Source organism: Callospermophilus lateralis, chromosome 11, assembly GCF_048772815.1.
Source record: "Callospermophilus lateralis isolate mCalLat2 chromosome 11, mCalLat2.hap1, whole genome shotgun sequence".
In the NCBI taxonomy this organism is placed as follows: Eukaryota; Metazoa; Chordata; class Mammalia; order Rodentia; family Sciuridae; genus Callospermophilus; species Callospermophilus lateralis.
This window is the reverse complement of record NC_135315.1, coordinates 42,915,254-42,938,948: the sequence shown is the minus strand read 5'-3', so window position 1 is coordinate 42,938,948 and position 23,695 is coordinate 42,915,254. Positions and strand designations below refer to the sequence as shown.

Sequence of the window (23,695 nt, the reverse complement as noted above, 5' to 3'; positions counted from 1 at the left end):
AAGACCAAATGCTGAATGTTTTCTCTGATATAAGGAGGCTGATTCATAGTTGGGTTGGGAGGGAGAGCATGGTAGAAATAGATGAACTCTAGACAGGGAAAGGGGAGGGTAAAGGGGAGAATAGAGGTATTTTGGACTAGACCGAGGGGAGTGAAGGGAGGTGAGGGGATATGGGAGAAGGAATGATAATAGAATAAATTGGACATTATTACCCTATGTGCATGTATGAGTACATGACCTGTGTAACTCTACATCATGTACAGCCAGACAAATGAGCAGATATACTCCATTTGTGTATGATGTGTCAAAATGCATTCTGTCATGTATAACTAATTAGAACAAATAAAAAATATATTTTAAAAATTCCCTTTCATTATGATATGGTCACACTAAGTGAGGGCATGAATACTTTTTCCATTTAATGGGATTGGCAGAGGCTTCCCTAGCACTTCAAGTTTGAAAGTTAAATAATAATCAGGGAAAGTTTATGAGGAGAGGGAAAGTAAAATGTTGGCTAGGTGGAATGTATTTGAAAGTTTCCTCTAGATCAATATTCTTTAAGGCAAAAACAGATTGTGTGTCTTTGAATTTAACATAAATGCCAACCAACCAACTCTGTGTGATAATATTATGTATAATCAGTATTACAAAATAATTTACCTATACATTTTGGCTTCAGGCAGGAATACCAAACAAACTAGGTAATTCAGCATTACAAACATTATAAACATGAGATCTACTTTCTTAATTTTAACTTTGAGATAAAAGTATTACATTCCCTTTCTGAAACTTGCCTTCTCATAGTAAACTATCACATGTATTGTGTGCATTTAAAACAGTAGATTTTCTATTCTGATTTTCAGCAGTTTGGTCAGGTATGTTGTTGCTTTGTTTTGCTTCCTTAACCTTCCCGCTGGTCATGGATGATCACCCTGATTACATTCCTCAAAGATCATTCCAATGTTATAATAACTAAGTTTTTCTTCTCTGAGTTGACCTTTTCCTTTATACTTTGCCTGAGAAGCAACTACCAGTTAATGATAGTAGACTTGAGGAAGTGATTTGATCATAAGGGAATGTTACAGAAAGCTTCTCAGATATATTAAAAGCACAGTGCTCTTTCCTCCATTTTTGAGACTAAAATGCTACTATCATTCCTAGCAGAGATTACAGTTCCTAACTGCCCATCCCAACTGGATTCATTTCTCATTCCAGATGTTCTTCATTCCCCTCAGTATAATCTATTTATGACCTTTGGCGGGTGGGAGGAATGAGAAGAGTTGAGGTCTGAATTGATTTCAGTTCTTTTCTCTCACTCTGTACTCTCTTTTTAATTTTTTTTTTCAAAAAGCCATGTAGGGAGGACATTGTATCTCATCTATAGTAAACTGTTTCCTAAAGCTAGAGCAACATAGAAAGAAGCAAGTGATTTCAAGTCAGGTCTTGGTTTGAATCCTTGCTCTGAGGCTTCCTAACTGATTAGACTTTTGCATGTAAATTAGGAATAAAAATAGTACCTACTTCATAGGTTTATCATGAAGGGTAAATGAAGTACTCAATGCCTAGCATACAGTAGGCATCTAGTCAAGTTAACTATTATTAGCTCTTTTCACTTATCTAACCAGAGATGCCTTTCCCCTTGTTGAGCAAGTGATTTTATGGCAAAGAGAGGAATAGACATTCTTCAATTATGTGCTAATAAAGACTCCAGAGGACCTCAATATCATTCTGTTAGAAAGGTGATCCTCTAAGTGTTGTTTTCCTATAAGCAATTAGTCATTTTTCATCTTTACATCATAAAAGTAGCATTCTCTTTATCTTGTTTCTTCATTAATATAAGGGTTCTTTAGTCTTTTGGGGTTTATCTTTGACTTAGGCTTCTATGCTCACATCACTCTGTAGAGTTAATTGAAGAAGTCTTGTTTCTGGGCCAGACTATAAAGAACTTGTCAATTCAGAAAATGGGAATAAGTTTTCACATTCCCTTGTAAAGAACAGATTTTTAATTAGAGAACAATTCTATCAGTTGTTCTCTTCAGGCAGCTCTTTCAGAAAATCTGATATTTACTTCAATAAATCTTTGAATATTCTGGCAGGATATGCTACCTTAAACTGAAGTATCTGAGATGAAATTTATTGCAAACAAAGCATTTCATTTTCAAGTTGAATTTGATCTACCTAAACTTTGAGAGTTGTGAACTTTGATTTTTACTTCCATGCCACTGTGCTTCCATCCTATCTTTGTTAGTATGTATAGAGCTTTCAACTTTTTTCAGTGATGATAAAGGATTTTTCTTATATTTATTTTTTAGTTTTCGGTGGACACAACATCTTTATTTTATTTTTATGTGGTGCTGAGGATCGAACCCAGTGCCCTGCGCATGCCAGGCAAGCACATTACCGCCTGAGCCACATCCCCAGCCCCGATAAAGGATTTTTTAAAAATATTTTTTTAATTACAGATGGACACAATGCCTTTTATTCATTCATTCATTCATTCATTCATTCATTCATTATGTGGTGCTGAGGATCGAACCCAGGGCCTTGCACATGCTAGATGAGCGCTGTACTGCTGAGCCGAAACCCCAGCCCCATGATAAAGGAATTTAATAATCAGCCACACTCTCATTCCTGGTCTCCTTTTGACCAGCATTCTGTCACCTTTATGATAACGGAGGGGCCATAATTTGAGGCCATGGAATAAAGATGACTGATTATACCATCCAGCGGTGTTTGCCATGGTTCTCTGGGAGCCTGTATCAAAACCTAGTAACTGCCTCCTATCTTGGCTGTGTCTGCTGGGCATTTTGTTATGTCAGAAAAGTGTGCTGAGATTTGTGAAATAATTCAAATAGGAAAGTTCTTTTTCTTTATTTCTTATGTGAGTGTGATTGTTGGTGTTATCTTTATAATTTTTGGAGTCTAGTCAGCTTTGAATTAACTAAGGGCCCTTGTCTACCACCCCAGCTCTCATCTTGTTTTGAAAGCACTACATATATTGTAAAGAACACATTTAAATACAGTTTACATAAATATGCTTAAAAGCATAAGCATCGAAAGTATGTAAGGACAATATTACAGAACTCTCAAAACCAGGAAGTTAATTCTTAAACTATTCTTTGTCAAAGAGAAACTACCTCTATCCCACAAAAGGAATGACTGAGTATGCTCAGCTGTTTTAAGCTCTCAACAAATATGCTTCATTTTTAGATGTAGAGAACGGTTTTATTTACTGAAAACCAAAGTGCTGAAAGCTGTTATTTTTTCCTGGTGAATAGGTAGATTATTTAGCCTTTATTTTTAAAAATATTTTCATTTAGTAAAGCGGAAGGCTGCTGTGTTGGCAGAAATGTGAATTTCATTTCCTGTCTGTGGTATACCCCACTCATCCTGTCACTCAGACATTTTGTTTTAGGTTGTTCCTGTAATGTGAGTGGAACGGTGGCCCACAGCAGGGTAGCATGTGTACACCACGATGTAACAAGAGACAAGACTTGTGCAATAGACCACAAGAGAGCAATGCTTTATTTAAAGATGAAAACAAAACAAAAAAATCAAGGCAGCCCCTCCAAGTCAACATGCAGATTATTTTAAAGTGGCATCTATAGATTGCTCTTTTGTAAGATATGTTTCAATCTATTTGGCAGGTTACTTTATGAAAAGTTTTATCAGCTTCATGCCACTTTATTAAAGGATAAAATTGAGTCAACAACTGACAGCATTGAACAGGTGATTTACATTTGCTGATTAATTTATCATCATACATTTATTTTATAGTTCACTAATCTGTCCTATGCATTGAATTCTATATTGCTTTTTATTTACTTGTTAGGCTCATCCTAAATTATAATCCTGCTGTAGTGACAAAATAGATATAACTGTGGGGAAAGCCCCAAGATGAATTCATTCATTCATCACATCTTTTTTTTTTTTTTTTTTTTTTTGAGAGGGTGGGTGGAGAGGGAGAGACATTTTTTTTTAATATTTATTTTTTAGTTCTTGGCGGACACAACATCTTTGTTGGTATGTGGTGCTGAGGATTGAACCCGGGCCGCACGCATGCCAGGCGATCGCGCTACCGCTTGAGCCACATCCCCAGCCCTCATCACATCTTTTGAGCACCTAATGTGTGTCCAGTATTATTTCTAGTGCGGAGCAAAGTCAAGTCCTTGCTCTCATAGAGCTTATATTCTCTTATACTGAGATAACGCAATCAAAGATACCAGTGGATAAATATAATTTTAATTTTCGAGAAATATCCTGAAGGAAACAGCAACAGGATAGAGTATTATTGGGATGAGAGAGGAGAGAGATGGTGATATTGGATCTAAGACCGACCAGGAGAAAAATCTTCCAAAAAATAAAAAGGTCTTAAGAAAGGGGCCTGGAATACTAAAGAGTCAGAAAAGGCAGTTCAACTAGCTCATAGTAAACAGAAGGGGAGATGGTGTAAGATCAAAGAACTTGCCATAGGGTGTGACAAGGGCTTCAAAGAACAAGCCAAAGATTGGCTTTTCATTTTTAAGTATGAAAGGAAACCTTTGGAGGGTTTTAAGTAGGGAAGTGATATTGTATGATTTTATATTTTTAAAATCACTGATTGGTGAGTGAATAATGGAGAGGGGAACATAAATAGTTGCAGACAGACCTATTAAGAGGCTTTTGCTGAAATAATGTCTGTGATTTGTTTCACCTTTTAGGGGCAAGGTGAGGAGGATGAGTACATAGAAGAAACAAAATTAGCCATAAATTAAAACCGAATAGGAATATGGGAGTTTATTTTATTATTCTTTCTGTTTTATGTACGTTTGAATTTTTCTGTAATAAAAGGCTTGGGGAGGAGGGTTTACAGCAGTACTAGTGAGAAATGATGGTGCAGTGGACCAGAGTCAGTGATAATAGGGATAAGTGGGAAGATTAGAGATATATTTGAAAATAAAGTTCATAGACTTACTTATGGATTAGATGTATACATAGGAGGGAAAAAGAGAAACCAAGGATGACTACTATGTATTTGCCCCAGACAACTGGTGGATGAATCTAGAATTCAGTTGGGGCAGGGGCCCAACAAAACCCTCTTAAGAGAGTTTGGTTTGGTTTTTGCAGTGCTGGGGGTGGAACCCAGGGTCTCCTGCATGCTAGTCAATTAATTATCTTATCGCCAAGCTACATCCCCAGCCCAAGAGTTTAGTTTTGGCAATTTAAGATTCCAGTTAGATTTCCAGGTGGAACTGTTGAATAGGCAGTGTCATTTACAATACAATAGCTAACCCTGAGTAGCAGTACCATACTCAAAAACAAACTTGGAGCCCTCCATTATGTGTTTCTAAATTTTGCCACTGGTGAATTAAAAGTTCTACCCTTTGCAGATTCTATGGGTAACACTGAAAGAGTTGTTTATTCTATTAATGTGAAATAAGAGAGAATAATCCTAAAGTGTGTCTCCATCCTCTTTAATTTTGTTCCTTAAGTAATTTATTTTCTTTTGACTTTTTTTCTTTACAGCATCAGCGAGAGCTTTTTAACTGTCAAAGGTGCTGCCCTTTTTCTACCACGGGGAAATGGCTCATCCACACCAAGAATCAGCCACAGACGGAACAAACATGCAGGTAAAGCTACACACATACCAATCCTTTTTGTTACCTTGCCTTTTGTTTTATTTTAAAAGGCTCACTTCCTTATCCCCATTTTTCCAACAGTTCCTTAATAATGAAAAAAACAAATTTATTCTGTTCTTTAATCACTTTTTCACTCTCACAGCTCATTTTTGCAACACTTAACCAAAGTGCCTTACACATATAGTAGATGTTCAGTAAATGTTTGTTGGAACAATAATGAGAAGGTACAAAAATACTCTATTGAAAGGGTTTTTTGTTTGTTTGTATTTGTGGTGCTGGGAATTGAACTCAGGGCCTTGTGCTTGCAAGGCAAGCACTCTACAAACTGAGCTTTATCCCCAGCCCCTAGAGTTTTTATATCACAAATTAAAATAGCCATCCTTAAATTCTAGAGTCTGTTTCTTGAATGTATATATAATAAAAGGCTAGAAATTTAGTTCACAGGGCTTTGGTAAAACAAGGAGGCATCAGATAATTGTGTTTCTAGGAATAAGTGTAAGAACTCTGATTTTTAAATATCTGCCAACAATAGTATATACATTATATTTCCTTTTGTTGGATTTCTCTAAAGTCAAATGCACGTATGGTGTTAAAAATAATCAGATAAAGTTTGTCCTAGGGAGAGAGGGTTCTCATTGTAGGCTATTCAAAGTTTAGGAAAATAACCATCTTGATTATTCTCTTCTGCCAAACAAACTCTGTGTCATTTTGGGGAGAAAATAAAAGACAACCTGAGGACAGTAATCTTTTTCAATACTATACAAAGAGATGGTAGCTCATTGTTTCAAATGTGCAGCTTTGGTGACTTGTGACGTGCAGGATTAGAAGAAATTGCAATTACTAGGAAGGAAACAAAGAAGACTGTAAACTTTGAGTGTGTAGGTCAGAGAAAGAGCCAGAAATATGAGATCTCATTGAGCCAGTAGTTGAATTTAGCTCTAGTCAGGATATGCTCAGCTATTTAAGTGACTGTCCTACTTCTTGTTTGGGTTTTCATAGTTATAAACGTAGCAGCTCAGAATTTTAATCCATTTTGTTAGATGGTATTTTCTTCCTACCAGGACTCTCCACCAGTGGAAATATTTTTTTAAGTAAGAGGAAATATTTTTGAAAATTATTTGGCATTTATACTTTCTAAAACCTTCCTCCCCAGTGCCCACTGCTGAAGGTAGAGGGATGGGGGAAAGAAACACTTCCCAAAAGCTTGAATGTACAGAGGAAGTAGGTAGGCCCAGCTGAGTTTTATATTTCTGTTTGACAATTTATCACTTATAGTGAAAAAGAAGGCAAATGATTGGTTTCTTTTTTTTTTTTTTTATTGATTGTTCAAAACATTACAGAGCTCATGATATATCATCTTTCATACATTTGACTCGATTGGGTTATGAATTCCCATTTTTTCCCCAAATACAAATTGCAGAATCACATCGGTTACACATTCACATTTTTACATAATGGCATATTAGTGACTGTTGTGTTCTGCTACCATTCCTATCCCCTACTATCCCCCCTCCCCTCCCCTCCCCTCCCATCTTCCCTCTCTACCTCCTCTGCTGTTGTTTAATTCTCTCCCTTTTTTCCCTCCTCCTTTCCCCTCACAACCTCTTATAATTTTGTGTAACATTGAAGGTCTCCTACTTTTTCCATATGCTTTCCCTTCTCTCCCCCCTCTCGTCTTTGTTTAATGTTAGTCTTTTTCTCATGCTCATCCTTCCTGTTCTGTTCTTAGTTGCTCTCTTTATATCAAAGAAGACAACAAATGATTGGTTTCAATCCAATTTGTCTGACTAAGATATTGGGCAAATTGCTCTGTGCCTTATAATTTTTTCCCCCTTTGGATACCAGGGATTGAACTTATGGGCACTCAACCACTAAGCCACATCCCCAGCCCTATTTTGTAATTTATTTAGAGACAGGGTCTCACTGAGTTGCTTATTAGCACCTTGCTTTTGCTGAGGCTGACTCTGTGCCTTATAATTTTAAGCAGGCTCAGTAGCTTTTAAAGTTCCTACCCTTGCTAAGTGAAGTTAGCCAATCCCAAAAGACCAAATGCTGAATGTTTTCTCTGATATAAGGAGGCTGATTCATAGTTGGGTTGGGAGGGGGAGCATGGTAGAAATAGATGAACTCTAGACAGGGAAAGGGGGTGGGAGGGGAAAGGAGGGAACATGGGTTAGAAATGATGGTGGAATGAGATAGACATCATTATCTAAACTATATGTATGAAGACAGGAATGGTGTGAAGATACTTTGTATACAACCAGAGATATGAAATATTGTGCTCTATATGTGTAATCTGAATTGTAATGCATCCCACTGTCTTATATAACAAATTAGAATAAAAATTTTTTTAAAATGTTGATAGAAGGCTGGGGTTATGGCTCAGCGGTAGAGCACTCGCCTTACCTGTACAAGGCCCTGGGTTTGAGCCTCAACACCACATAAAAATAAATAAAACAAAGATATTGTGTCTATCTATAACTAAACAATAAATATTTTTTTTAAATGTTGATAGATTCTGCAATAATGGAATTGGTCAGAAGCCATCCATGAAATTGAGGAGGGAGGCAAGAAAACTATTCTTTGAGGGAAGGAGTAGGCAGGAAAGACTTTTAGACTTAGTGACCATCTAGATCAACACATCTGTTTCTAGTCTACTTTTTTCCTTCCTTTCTCTACTTTTTGCACATATTATCCCATAATTAACAGCTATGAAATTAACATGATGGAAATTGTATACGTATTCTCCCAAGACTAATGTGAGAACAGGTTGGTTATATTAGCATCCCTGATTATGTGACCGTGTCAGTCACATTAGATTCTTAGAAAAAGCTGGACCTGGGTGGACAGGTATGAAGTTTTTGGTTCTTACATTGTCATATATATAACAGCGCATTGTCTAATTGTCTTCTGTTAGCCAATGCCTCAGATTTCCTAGTACATAATAGGGAATATGAGGAAATCTGTTATAGTACAAAAAAATTTCGACTTAGTTTTATAAAATGCATAAGAACAAATAAAGATTGGAATAATGGCAATTTTAAAGCATGTGATATGTTTAAGAAAATAGAAATTCCTAATATACTATATTTAATATATACTCGCAGACACTAACTATTGATATTATTCTAGGGAAAATCTAATAGTCTTCTTAGGTTAAGTGCAGCTGAAGATTACTTTACAAAAATAGAAATGACACAAGGATTGGCTGTTTAAAAGTTAGGGGTGATTCTTTGAACATTGGATCACACATCATATTTTCAAAATGCCCTCAGTGCTACCTTCAATAGGCCTGAAAGCATAGCCAGCTGCCTCTGCCTGGCAGGTCTCTCATTCATAGACATTATACAAAACTGTGATTGGTCCAAGTGCACTTTCCATAGGTCAAATGCAGATTTTAATGTCGTATAGACTAAAAATGAGTGTATAAAGATGCAGACTACCATTCTTTCTGCATTTAAAAAAAATCAATAATCATACTTAATTTTTGTGTCTAATTAATCCTTCAGTGAACCAGAACTTTCCTTTACAGTTTGATAGGATAGAAGGAATCCTTTGTCTTGATACTAGAGTGGAGAATAATTATCCTTTATTTTGTAAATTTCACCAGGTGATCTCCAGCAGCATCTCCAAGCAATGTTCATATTACTCCGCCCAGAAGACAACATCAGGCTGGTAAGTTAGTAGTATCATCATAATTCTTTTCCTCAAAATATTGTCTAAAATATCCAACATTTAATACATTTTTGTGTTCTGACACAACACTGAGAACTATGTAGAAAAGAAAAGAAGAATAGCACCAGGAACTTAGGATTTAATTGTAGTTATAGACTAATGGAGAGTTATGAAAAATAATTTGATGGATCAAGGCCATTGATAAGTATCCATTTGTAAGTTATTGCCCACAATAACTTAGTTTTGGAAAAAGCAAAGAACACTTGATACTTTTACCTAATAGAAGAAGATTTTATGTAGATAATGGAAGTTGAATGGGTCTTGAAAGATAATGAGATTTGGATTAGTAGAAAGAAATTGTTTCAGGTGAGGACAAAGCTTAAGCAAAAGCATACATAGGGAGTGACAAAGAGGGAGTGAAATCATCAAGGATTGATGCTGAACTCAGCATCAGGAGACCTGGGCTTAAGTTTATGCTAATCATGTGATGTTGGACAAGTTACCTTCAGCTATCTGTGCCTTTTTCCTCATCTCCTGATTGCCTTTCATAGTGGAGAGGATCAAATGTACATGAAAACATATTGAAGAGTGTGAAAAGGCCCTTTTGTTACAATAGGTAAAATAGAGACTAAAAGATAGAGCAGGCAAATTGATTTAATGCTATAAATTGGTAGTCTCAAACTGGCAGCTCACAGGCAAGAGATGTGTTTTGTTTGGACCACACAGTATTTTTTTTTTAATGTTTGTAAGCATTCTGCCTCTGAAATACACCCACAACCCTTTTAAAAATTTTTCTTTTAAGATAGGGTCTAAGTTGCTAAGATTGGCTCTTGAACTTGCTATCTTCCTCCTGCCTCAGTCTCCCGAGTTACTGGGATTACAGGTGTGCACCACTACATCTAGCTTTAGCCAGAATTTTAAAGCTGAATGGATTCATATAAAAATCCAGATTGGGGATGGGTTGGGGCTCTCACTTAGCAGTAGCACACTTGCCTGGCATGTGTGAGGCATTGGGTTCGATTCTCAGCAACATATAAATAAATAAGATAAAGGTCTATCAACAACTAAAAAAAAAAATTAAAAAATTAAAAAAATCCAGATTGGGGACTGGGAATGTGACTCAATGGTATAACACTTGCGTGTCACGTACAAGGTCCTGGTTTTGATCCCCAGCACTGCGAAGGGGGAAGAAAAATCTAGATTTTGGTCTTCAAAAGTCAAAAATTTCTGGCAACATTGAAATTTTATTCTCACAAGGCAAAATGTGTCTAGACTGGGGTCGGGAGAGGTTTGGTGCAGATTCTTTTATTCTTATTGGTATCAGGGATTGATTCCAGGGACACTTAACCATTGAGCCACATCCCCAGCCTATTTTTTTATCTGCCAAACTATTTTAATATGAATAATATTCCAACACTGAATCTTAACATTATTTTTTCATGTTTTTAGAACACAGTTTCTCACTTATATTAAAATCCCTTGGGATTGTAAGTTAAAGATTTAGATTCATGAATTTTACTGAGAAATACTGAATCAACATCAAGGGGAAGAGCATAATAATCATATGTCTCTCATGTGATTTTAATATCTGAGAATTAATTTTTTTCTTTTTTATTTCTTACATGACAATAGTGGAGTGCATTACATTCATAATTATCCATTCACAGCACAATTTTTGTAACTCTATATATTATGTTCACACCAAATTATGCCATTATACATGAGCTCTCTTATTTTTTTTTGCATACAAGTCTTAATACATCTTTATACCACCATTTATCATATCTCTGTATATAAGGTATGTTGACACCAAATTCACATCTTCATACATGTATATTGTATAATGATGACCATCACCTTCCACCATCCTTGCTATTCTCCTTCTCCCTCCCTTTCCCTCCCACCCCTATTCCCTTTCTAGAGGTAATCTTCCTCCCATGCTCTCCCTCCCTACCCCATTTTGAGTCACCCCCCTTATATCAGAGAAGACATTCAGCATTTGTTTTTTTGGGTTTGGCTAACTTCACTTAGCATAATCTTCTCTAATGCCATCCATTTCCCTACATATGCCATGATCTTATTATTTTTTAGTGCTGAGTAGTATTCCATTGTGTATAAATGTCACATTTTTTTTTATCCATTCATCCACTGAAGGACATCTAGGTTGGCTCCACAGTTTAGCTCTTGTGAATTGTACTGCTGTAAACATTGATATGGCTGTGTCCCTATAGTATGCTGTTTTTAGGTCCTTTGGGTATAGTCCAAGAAGAGAAATAGCTGGGTCAAATGGTGGTTCCATTCCCAGCTTTCCAAGGAATCTTCATACTGCTTTCCAAATTGGCTGCACTAATTTGCAGTCCCACCAGCAGTGTATGAATGTAACTTCCCCCTCCCACCCCACATCCTCACCAACACTTGTTGTTTGTCTTCATAATGGCTGCCATTCTTACTGGGGTGAGATGGTATCTTAGAGTAGTTTTGATTTGCATTTCTCTGGTTGCTAGAGATGAAGAGCATTTTTTTGTATATTGTTGATTGATTGTATATCCTCTTCTGAGAAGTGTCTGTTCAGGCCCTTGGCCCATTTATTGATTGAATAATAATAATAATAATTATTATTATTATTATTATTATTATTATTTTTGGTGCTTATCTTGTTGAGCTCCTTATTTACCCTAAAGATTAGAGCTCTATCTGATGTGTGAGGGGTAAAAATTTGTTCCCAGGATGTAGGCTTCCTGTTCACCTCACAGATTGTTTCTTTTGCTGAGAAAAAAACTTTTTAATTTGAATCCATCCCATTTGTTGTTTCTTGGTTTTAATTCTTGTACTATAGGAGTCTTATTAAGGAAGTTGGGGCCTGGCCCCACAGATGAAGATTAGGGCCTACTTTTTCTTCGGTTAGACGCAGAGTTTCTGGTTTAATTCCTAGATCCTTGATCCATTGTGAGTTAATTTTTGTGCATTGTGAGAGATGGAGATTTAATTTCATTTTGTTGCATATGGATTTCCAGTTTTCCTAGCACCATTTGTTGAAGATGCTATCTTTCTCCAGTGCATGCTTTTGGCACCTTTGTCTAATATAAGATAGTTGTATGTTTAAGGGTTAGTCTCTGTGTCCTCTATTCTGTACCATTGGTCTACCAGCCTGTTTTGGTGCCAGAACCGTGCTGTTTTTGTTACTATTGCTTTGTAGTATAGTTTAAGGTCTGGTATAGCAACACCACCTGTTTCACTCTTCCTGCTTAGAATTGCTTTAGCTATTCTGGGTCTCTTATTTTTCCAGATGAATTTATGATTGCTTTTTCTATTTCTATGAGGAATGCCATTGGGATTTTGATTGGAATTGCATTCAATCTGTATAGTGCTTTTGGTAGTATGGTCATTTTAATAATATTAATTCTGCCTATCCATGAGCAAGGTAGATCTTTCCATCTTCTAAGGTCTTTTTCTATTTCTCTCTTTAGGGTTCTGTAGTTTTGATTGTATAGATCTTTCACCTCTTTTGTTAAGTTGATTCCCAAGTATTTTATTTATTTATTTATTTTTAGTATATTGTGAATGGGGTAGTTTTCCTCAATTCCTTTTTAGAGAATTTGTCACTGATATACAGAAATGCCTTTGATTTATGGGTGTTGATTTTATATCCTGCCACTTTTCTGAATTCACTTACTAGTTCTAGAAGTTTCCTGGTGGAGTTTTTTGGTCTTCTAGGGCCAGCCTATTTTATTTATTTATTTGAGACACCTAAATTGCTTAGAACCTCGCTAAGTTGCTGAGGCTAACTTTAACTTGTGATCCTACTGTCTTAGCCTCCCAAATTGCTGGGATTGTAGTCATGCACCACCACACCCAGCTAGTGTGGATTCTTAGTTTACCATAATCTCCACATGCCCTGTTGTCTCCTGGACACTCAAAGTCAACTGTTATCACTTGTCATCATTTTTGAAGTTAGTTTTCTTATAGTACTGCCTTTAGTAAAAGTAGAAAAACAAAAATGGATTGAGTATGTTTCTTTGTGGAAATTAAAAAGTATTTCTACCCATTTAATGCTGACATGGCTTACTTTACTCATTTACATACTTAACCCCTAGATTACTAACTAGAGGTAATACCCTTTTCTTTTCAGTAAGTGGTTGTGAAATGTTACTGGTTTTTCAGCCAAGGAATGACATGAGGCAGCTACAGTATTTAAGAAGCTAATACAACATAAAGAGGAAGCCAGGCGACTCAGGAGACTGAGGCAGGAGGATCTCAAGTTTAAGGCCAGCCTCAACAATTTAGTAAAAAAAAAAAAAAAAAAAAAAAAAGTAATTTAGTGAGACCCTGTTGTAAAATAAAAGATAAAAAAGGGCTGGAATGTGGCTCAGTGATAGGATGCTTGCCTAGCATGTAAAAAGCCATGGGTTCCATTCCCAGAAGCATCTCCTGCAAAAAAAAAAAAAAAAAAAAAAATGAATGAAAGAAAAGAAATTGACTAAGGGCCATAGACAGGTTAAGTTCAAATAGTTGATCTCTGCTTTCTGTTTAGGAAGAGAGATAATGAATAGAATATAAGCTTGGTTGTGTAAAGTTGATCATCAGGCCTCTGAACTCTGTGGTAATCATTGATTTCTTTATTTACTTAATAATTCTGTGTTTAAATTTTGTCATCCTTTCATGTTTTCTCTTGTATGCTGCTTCTACTTGCCTTTGTTATTTTTTAGAATCCAGGGCCTCCTGTATGTTAAATGTGCACTTTTTCTTTCACATCTGCTGAATCTAGGGATCCACAACAGACTTTTGCTTTTTTTGTTTTCTTTTGTTTGTTTGGTCCTGGGGATTGAACACAGGGCCTTGCACATATGAGGTAAGCACTGTAACACTAAGCTACATCCCTAGCCCTCTTTATTTTGTATTTTAAGACAAGGTCTCACTAAGTTACCCAGGCTGACCTCAAAATTGCCTTCCTCCTGCCTTAACCTCCTTAATAACTGGGATTAAAAGTGTGCACCACCATGACCAGCTACTGCCTTCTTTTTTTACATGGCTAGAAATTCCTTTTAAGAAATTTAATTTGAAATTTTAAGGAATCCTTTCATAATTATTTTATATACTAAGTTTAATTATTTTGTTGAATATTTTATATCCTAATCCAAAAGTAGCATTATACATAAATATAAATCTCTTCTGCATTTCTTTCATCTGTGTGTGTGTTGATGGGGATCAAACCCAGGACCTCATATGTGTCAAGCAAGCACTATACCACTGTGCTACACCTCAGCCTTTGTCTGTGCTTCTTAATATACTTTCTCAAACAATTCTTTAAAAGTAAACAAGAAGGACTGGGTATACTGATATATGCTTGTAATCTCAGTGACTCAGAAGCCAAGGCAGGAGAATCTCAAGTTCAAGGTCTTGGCAACTTAGCAAGACCCCATCTCAAAATTTAAAAAAGCAAGAAGGATTAGGATTGTAGCTCAGTGGTAAAGTGTCCATATTTGATGCCCAGTACTTCAAAAACAAAAAAATAAATAAATAAAATAAAAAACTGAGTGAGACTGGGGGAAAGCGGGTACAGCACCTTTTCTTTTCTTTCTTTTTCTTTTTCTTTTTTGTCCTGGGGATTGAATTCAGGGACACTTAACCACTGAACTACATGCCAAGCCCTTTTTATTTTTTACTTTGATACAAGGCCTTGCTAAATTTCTGAGGCTGGCCTCAAACTTGTAATTATGCTGCCTCAGCCTCTCAAGTCATTGGGATTACAGGCATATATGCCACCATGCCCAGAGAGGGTGCAGCTCTTACAACATTAATATTCTAAAGCAGTGATTCTCAAACTTTAAAATAGATCAGAATCACCTAGAAGGCTTTCTTAAAACACTAATTGCTGGTTCTACTCCCAGCATTTGGTTAGAGGAAGATAGTAATAATCCATATTTTTAGCAAGTTTCCAAATGGTGCTGATGCTGCTGGTCCAGAAATCACACTAAGTACAACTCAACTAAAACCAATAGCAGTAGTCCCTTGCATACCCAGGATACTCAGTAGATACTTGCTGATAGCCTCCAAATATTGGATGGTTTGATAAAGCTAAAGCTGAGGTCTTATCACTCATTTTATCTTTTTCTTATTGAGAACTTTTTGAACTTTGGTTTACACCTCTAAATAGTAAAATAATTCAACCACAGAGACTTGGGAGAGCATGAAGGATGTGGTCAGTAAGGCATAGTTGACAATTAAATCTTCTCTTTTCCTACTAAAATATACAGCTGCAACTGCCTTACATTTATAAAATATAAACTCAGAAAATGTAACTGCCTCTAAATTAATTCAGAATTCAAATGACAAGCCATTTTACAGTTGTTTTGAATTGTTACAAACACATAGTCATTATGTTTCAGATTATTGAGTGAGTCATCTTCAAGAAAATGAGAGAGTGCATTGTATTATTTTGAACAAATTAGCACTTTTCTAACTGAAAGGAGCATTTGTAGACTTAAAGCAAAGGCTTTTGTTTTGAGTTAAATTTAGAATGTTAAAACTCTTATCTCAGGGCTTGTGCATAAGGTTAAAAGTTTGATAGTCAGCTGAAAGTCCTGCCTTTACTATTATTTTGTAAATAATCCTACCAAACCCACATTTTTCTTAAGCACTGAAATAAGATAAAACCAATATTTTCTTCCTGGGAAGCTTTGTGTTCCAAATACAGGTATTGAGCACTAACTTTAGTACTTAGGAAAACTGTAGCTGGTAAAATAAGGAAGTCTCTTTATAGTACTCTTACTCTTTATCAAAGATGCTAGGCAAGTGCTCTACCACTGAGCCAGCCTTATCCAGCCCCTGAATTGATTTTTTTCTAAGAATATAATGTGGTTTTTTTGTTGTTGTTATTGATTTTCCCCTAAATCAAATCATTCAAAAAGATGCAAAGATGAAATCACCAAGTCCTAAAAAAACAACAAAAAACATATACTCTGGGAAAATCATTCTTAGCAATTTGGATAAGTATCCTTCAAGATTTTTTTGTTTGGTTTTGGTTTTTGATAATACTGGGGATTGAACCACTGAGCTACATCCCCAGCCCTTTTTAATTTTTATTTTGATACGAGGTCTCACTAAGTTGCTGAGGATGACCTCAAACTTAAGATCCTAATGCTTCAGCCTCCCTAGTAGCTGGAATTATAGGTGTGGGCCAACATGCCCAGCTTCCTTTCAGTCTTTTTTTTTTTTTTTTGATCTTTTTTAATGAAAGGGGCAGAGAGAGAGCACAGTAAGTGAACATGCAAGGGAGCACATTGCTGTTTTTTTGTTTGTGATACTGAGGACCAAACCCAGGGCCACTCTACCACTGAGCTACATCCTCAGCCCTTTTTATTTTGGTATGAAGTCTTGCTAAATTGCCCAGGATGACCTTGAATTTTTTATCCTGCTGCCTCAGCCTCCCAAGTCTCTGGGATTACAGGCCTGTGCCACCTCACCCAGTGCTGTTTGGTTTTGGGATTTTTGTTTGGTTTGGTTTGGGTTTTAGTTTTAAATACAAAAATAAGATAGATACTATTTTCTAACCTGCTTTTTTCTTTATTCACAATTTGTCATGAATATCTTTCCATATCAGTGAATAAATTATGGAAGCGATGGTTTGGTGTTGCTCGACGTTGAACATAGGACCTTGAGCATGCCAGGAAAATGCATTACCACTGAGCCACACCCCTAGCTCTTAAATCGTGGCTTTTAATGACTACACAAAATATTATTTATGGATTATTTTTTAATTTAAGAAACCTAGAGACTTCCTCAAATTCTAACCTATTTTTTTTTAAGACAGTATTGTTTAATTTATTTGTGTCACATCTGAAGTCTATTTTAATCTTAGCTATTGACTTTGTTTTGCTCTTTTGGCTAGAACTTAATATTTACATACTTTTGAAACCTTTCTCTCTGATGAATTGGGTGAGTTGCCTGTCTAGACATTGGGTCTTCATAATGTGGCTTCATTAAAGATAAACATTGCATGCAGGGGCATGATGTAAGACTCTTGGTGAAAAGAAATTAAAGGCAAAGGTGCAGTGTAAGCCCAAGAAAGACTATTTCTGGGTATTAGATAATACTAATGAGATAAACTCTTGGACCAGGTGGACTCTAAACTGCTTATACTTAGCTTAACCCGTTAATAAAAATTAAATACTAAGGGAAAGTTTTAACATTATTTGAATGATGAGCTTTAAAAATAGATTGGGTGCTCATCTTTAGGAATAAGTAGGGGCAGGAGATAACTTCTCAGACTTACTTCAGTCCTAATATTGCTGGATCAGCTCACTGAAACTTGGAATTTCAAAGTTAGGCAATAAATGAACTTTCTTGAAATCATTACCTCAATTGTCCTATTGCTGTCATTTTAAAATCAGGGATAATTGTTTGGTTTGGAAAATTAGAAAGGATTTCAGTATTCTTTTCAATGAGAATTTCATTTTGTTAGTTAAATGCATCTCATTTGTCCTATCCCAGTCATTTTATTTGTAAGTACTAGGGACTGAAGAAACATTGTAAATGCTGCAATTTTCAGTAGTAGGATATTATATACAAACTGCCACTTTAAAGTGCATTTCTCTGATTGACTTGATAAATTAGATTTTTTTTCACTAATCTCCCCAACAAAGGGGAGGTTTAAAGTTTCTTTCAGAAACCTTAAACAGTGTGGACGGGGGCATATTAGATGTTTCTTTATGCTTATGGCCTATAGAATTTTATTTAATTCTTCAACCTAGGATCTTGAAGCTTAAAAGAAAATTTTAAAGTGTCATTCTAACCTATGACATTTTAGAGTTTGTTGTTTTTGTTTGTTTTTTGAATATTTCATCTCATTCTTTGACTTAGGATTAATGTCATGACTTCTGACCTCCTAACTAAAGTTTCACTTCTTTTTAGTAAAAATTTATTAACTATACAGCATTTATAATGTTTCTTTAGATATTATTAGAGGCCTGTGATCAAATTCCAAGAATGTTCAGGTGCTGTTCTTCCACATAAGAGATTTAAAATTGAATGGATCTAAGATGTGCCTGTAATTCAAGCATAAAGTGGGTGTGAGATGGCTAGGTCCTTTCCTGTTATGTTTTAGGTTTTCTGTTAAAATTAGATTAAGCAACAGAGAGTCAAACATTTGAAATGGCACTTAATTGGGCGCAGTGATACACACCTATAATCTCAGTGGCTCGGGAGGCTGAGACAGGAGGACCGTGAGTTCAAAGCCAGCCTCAGCAAAAAGTGAGGTGCTAAGCAACTCAGTGAGACCCTGTCCCTAAATAAAATACAAAAATAGAGCTGAGGATGTGTCTTTGTGGTTGAGAACCCCTGAATTCAATCCCCAGTAACCCCCAGCCCCTCAAAAAACATTTGAAATGGCACTTGATATTAGAAGTAAAAAAATAAATAACTGAGCATAGTGGTGCATGCCTGTAATCCCAGAGACTCAGGAGGCTGAGACAGGAGGATCACAAGTTTGAGGCCCTCAGTAGTAAAGCACCCCTGGATTCAGTCCCCCCATATTGTAAGACAGATAGATAGACAGATATAAATACTTTTTAACAAGAGACAGCTAATGTTTGTACTGTATATCTCTTACCAAAAAACTCTTGCTTCCCAACTTAACCTGATACCTTACTTTATATGTAATATTTATGAAGATTATTTTTTTCCTTTTATCAGCTTTGACTTGGCCAATCAATTGCCACTAATTGATTTAGTAACTGTAGATAATTTGTCAGAAACACAGTTCATTTGTTCCCATGCCATTTGTATTTGAGTCTTGCCAGAAATTCTTAAAGCCTTGACAGAGAATAAAAGAGCCTCTAAGGGCTGAGGATGTGGCTCGGGCGGTGGCGCGCTCGCCTGGCGTGCGTGCGGCCCGGGTTCGATCCTCAGCACCACATACAAACAAAGATGTTGTGTCTGCCAAAAACTAAAAAATAAATATTAAAAATTCTCTCTGTCTCTCTCTCTCACCTCTCTTTAAAAAAAAAAAAAAAAAAAAAAAAAAGAGCCTCTAACACATGCAAGAAACTGAACAGTTAGCTCAGAGCTTGCCAAGGCATGCCCAAGGTTAAATATATAACAATATCTGAAGTCTTGTTTATAAGAAATTCTAGTTTACCTGTACCAGGTTCTCTGGTTAATTTAACATGTTTTAGAGTATTTCTACAGTCAGTCAATGCTGAGTGCCACTGCTACTATAGCTCTGTGTGTTTACTGCTCCTCTCATTATTTCAACCAACTGGATCTAGATCTTAGTTCATTTAAATTTTAGTTTCTCTTAGCTTCTCATGAGTTAATTTGGTTTTGAATGCTCTATTCATCATGCAGCATAAAGTCAGCAGTACAGTTGTCTTCTACACTTGGCATCAGAGTAATGAGCCTTACATTCTTTTTATATCAGCTTTTATTAGAAATAGGCCTTAATGTGGCCACTTATGCTGCTTGTACTTCCCTAACTTTTCCTAGGAATATCAGAATAGAGACACAAAGATAGCCAGGGGAGTCACCTCTGCCTTGCTAAATATGTCACTTGAGCTGTGTAGTTATGGGTTTTTCTCTTTGCCTGACCTTAGAATGGTGACCTAGTTAAGGAGAAAGACTCTAAGAAGAGCAGTACTAAAAGAATTCCAATAGAAATTTCTGTCGAATTTTTAACAACTATCTTGAGCCAACTAATGGATCAGAACTTACTGTTTCTCTTCTGAAAAGAGGTACAGGGGCTTATACAGGGGAAATTGCCTTCAGATTATATTTTCCTTGCTTCAAATGATGTATTACTACTACTACTATTACTACTATTAACAACAGATAACAAAAAGAGTAGAATGACTATTCATTACCTGAGGGAAGAGAATACATCTCTCTTTTCCATCATTGATTCTTCAGCCCTTGAACTGTTGTATGCACAATGTGTATATTGTAAATATTTCAAATGAGTGCTGCCTAGAAGACATTTTTTTCTTTCTTTTTCTTTTTTTTTTTTTTTTTTTGGAGTGGAAGAACTGGGGATTAAACCCCAGGGTACTTTACTACTGACCTACATCCCCAGTCCTTTTTATTTTTTATGTTTTAAATTTTAAGACAGGGTCTCACTAATTTGCTGAAGCTGGCTTCGAACTTGAAATCATCCTGCCTCAGCCTCCTGAGTCTCTGGGATTACAAGCATGTGCTACCATGTCTGGCTTTTACCTTATTTTTTAAGGTTTATTCAGTATCTTTTTGAACATCTTATTAAGAAAATTTCCAAACATATCTTTATGTACTCAGTACTCAGCTTTAAAAACTCGTCCAACATTTTGCCTGAATTCTTTCATCTATCTCCTCACCCTTTTTCTTTCTTTTCTCATCAGAATATTTTAAAGTAAAGCTCAGACACTGTCATTTCATTGCAGATACTCAAGTATAAAGGTATAGTAACCACAGTACCATCATTACACCAACAGTAAATCCTAATTTCATCTAAGATCCTGTCTATTCACATTTTTTGGAAGCCCCTTTAAAAAATAAGCAAAGAGCCAAGCCGGGCACAGTGGCTCACAACTGTAATCCCAGCAATTGGGGAGACTGAGGCAAGGGGATCTCGATTTCAAAACCAGCCTCAGCAACTTAGTGAGGCCCTAAGCAACTTAGTGAGGCCCTACACAGCGAGACCCTGACTCTAAATAAAATACAAAAAAGGGCTGGGGATAAGGGATCAGGCTCAGTGATTAAGTGCCCTTGGGTTCAATCCCTGATACCAAAAAATAAAAAATTAAAAAGCTATGAAAACTTTTGATGAAAAATAATTTGAGAAGCTTCTGAAAAAGGAATCTCCTTTAATTACTATTGAAACTAAAGAAGAATATCTTGTACTTTATAAATGTGCAAAACTTTAATAAAGCATAGTAAGTAACCCCTTGGATAATGCTAGTAGTTTGCTTCATATTATAATTATTTGTAGAAATTACATCTATGAGACCAGTATTCACATTCATATTCCTCATTCTCCCCTCTTCCATCTTTTGAACATTTCTCTGGCAACTATTATTATATATTATAGTAATAGCAGAAATTTATTGATCTCTTGCTGTATGCCAGGCACTATGCTTTACATGCATTATTTTGTAAGATTCTTGAAACAACCTAATAAGTAAGTATTATTATATCTCCCTCCAATTAATTTAGCAACTTACCAAAGGTTTTATGACTATCATGAGTTAAGATTTGAATTAGGTCTCCTAACTAGTTGTTCTGCTGCCTCCCTTAGTATGCTTTAAGATGCTGATGCAGAAGAGTTAAATGATCTAAAATTTCCTCTTCTAAATCTCATATTTTTTTTTCATCTGTTAACCACCAGGCTGTAAGACTGGAAAGTACTTACCAGAATCGAACACGCTATATGGTAGTAGTTTCAACTAATGGTAGACAAGATACTGAAGAAAGCATCGTCCTAGGAATGGATTTTTCTTCTAATGACAGGTATGGTACCACAAAAAAAGGGGATGTGAAAAACTCCTTTTTAAATAACCTGTTCCTGTACTCCCCCCACTGCCCCCCCTTTTGATATAGGGATTGAACCCAGAGATGCTTAACCACTGAACTACATCTCCAGTCCTTTTTATTTTTTATTTTGAGACAGGGTCTCACTAAGTTATTGAGACTGACTTTGAACTTTCAACCCTCCTGCCTCAGCCTCCCAAATCGCTGGGATTACAGGTATATACCACCTGCCACCAGCTCTCTAGTTACCTTTTGAGCTATCACAAAAATATCTTGTGTAGCTCTTAAAGTTCAAGGCATAAAATAAAAGAATACGAAAGCATCTTAGCAAGTCTTGAGAGATAGGCATGTTTAGTGAATGTGTTTGGTTGTACATTTCTAATTTATCACTTATTCCTTACCTTTCTCTTATCTTTAAGTAGTAATGTTATAAAGCAAATGATTAAATTTATCTCTTCAAAAGAAAAGCTGCTTTTTCATGGCCATCTACTTTATTGACGGAGAAACTGAAATTTTAACTTTATTTAATTATGTTTCATCATTGTATTTTATTTTTTGTTTATTTAAATAGCCACATGTAGTTAGTGGCAACTGTATTAGAAAGGACAAATCTAAAGAATAAAAACCAAAACAGATTCTAAAATCCTAATGAATGTAGACAAGGTAGGCTTTCTCACAGAAGAATAGTTACTAAAAGATCTGTTTTTTAGGTAACACCAAAAGTTAAAACTGCAGGACAAAGGTTCCTAAATGTGTTTGGTGATTGTAGGACACATGTCCTTTGTGGTAATGTACCAGAGATCATGGGTTTAAAGAGATCCAGCCTCATGAATTTATCCATGGTCTTAAATCTTACATTTAGCAAATTATATGCCTCCCTTTTTCTTCTTCAAAGTTAAAAGAGAGAGAATAGTTTCTTAAACTCAAAGCAGAACCTGTTATAATAATCCAATAAGGCTGGGAATGGTGGTACACACCTGTAATCCCAGTGGCTCAGGAGTGGTCGAGTTCCCCTGAGTTCAATCCCCGGTATTCCCCTCAAAAAATAAATAATGCAACTTTGGAGTTAGCTGTACTTCACATTCTGTGATTAACACAGAACTTGGCTTTTCTGTGCCCATAAGATTTGAGGCTGTTTTATTTTCACACTTTTTTTTTTCTGGAGGAACCTTGGGAAGATTGTGGAATGCAGCTGCTAAGCAGATCTCTATACACTCTGAGATAATAAGCTTCAGGAAATCCTGCCAGATGTCTCAAAGCATGGACTTCCTGGTTCAGGACTAGAATGGAACTGTAGAATAGCTAGGGGTGTGACCCAGGCTGGGGGAATTTAGCCATAAAGTGAGAAGAATAAAAGTGATTCCTATTGTCCTTATATTGGAGAGGGTTGGAGGGAAATCACTAATTTCACAAACCAATGTTGAGTTTGTACATAGAAATCAACCTGAAAATGACTTGTTGATTCATAGGGATCACAAGTCTAGAATTGTTAGCATATACCACTTAACAACATTTAATTGTATGCTTTGAATTTACATAGGCTTGTAAACACATGTAGGCTTTCTCCTGCAGTTTCAATTTCTGGTGTTACCTTAAATTTTTTTTCTTTATTTTATTTATTTATTTATTTATTTATTTATTTATTTATTTATTTATTTAATTTATTTTTTTGGTATAGGGAATTGAACCCAGGGGCACTAAACCACTGAACCACATCCCCAGTCCCCTTTTTGTTTTTTAATTTGAGACAGGGTGTCATTAATTTTCTTTGAGCCTTGCTAAATTTCTGAGACTGGCCTTGAATTCCAATCCTCTTGTCTTAGCCTCTCAAGCTGCTGGGATTACAGGCATGCCCCACTGTACCCAGCCCTAATAGATTTTTAAGTAACTACTTTTCTGTAAGAGCG

General features: G+C 36.0%; 1 protein-coding gene across 3 annotated transcripts in view; it reads left to right on the top strand.

Annotated features, from left to right (window-relative positions):
• Nucleotides 1-23,695, top strand: part of Ssh2 (slingshot protein phosphatase 2) — a 265,723-nt gene that overhangs the window by 187,687 nt on the left and 54,341 nt on the right. For all 3 annotated transcript variants that reach the window (XM_076871695.1, XM_076871694.1, XM_076871696.1), the window contains 3 exons: nucleotides 5,506-5,609; nucleotides 9,229-9,293; nucleotides 21,646-21,767. In XM_076871695.1, the coding sequence (XP_076727810.1) occupies nucleotides 5,506-5,609; nucleotides 9,229-9,293; nucleotides 21,646-21,767 (291 nt within the window). The remainder of the gene's footprint in view (nucleotides 1-5,505; nucleotides 5,610-9,228; nucleotides 9,294-21,645; nucleotides 21,768-23,695) is intronic.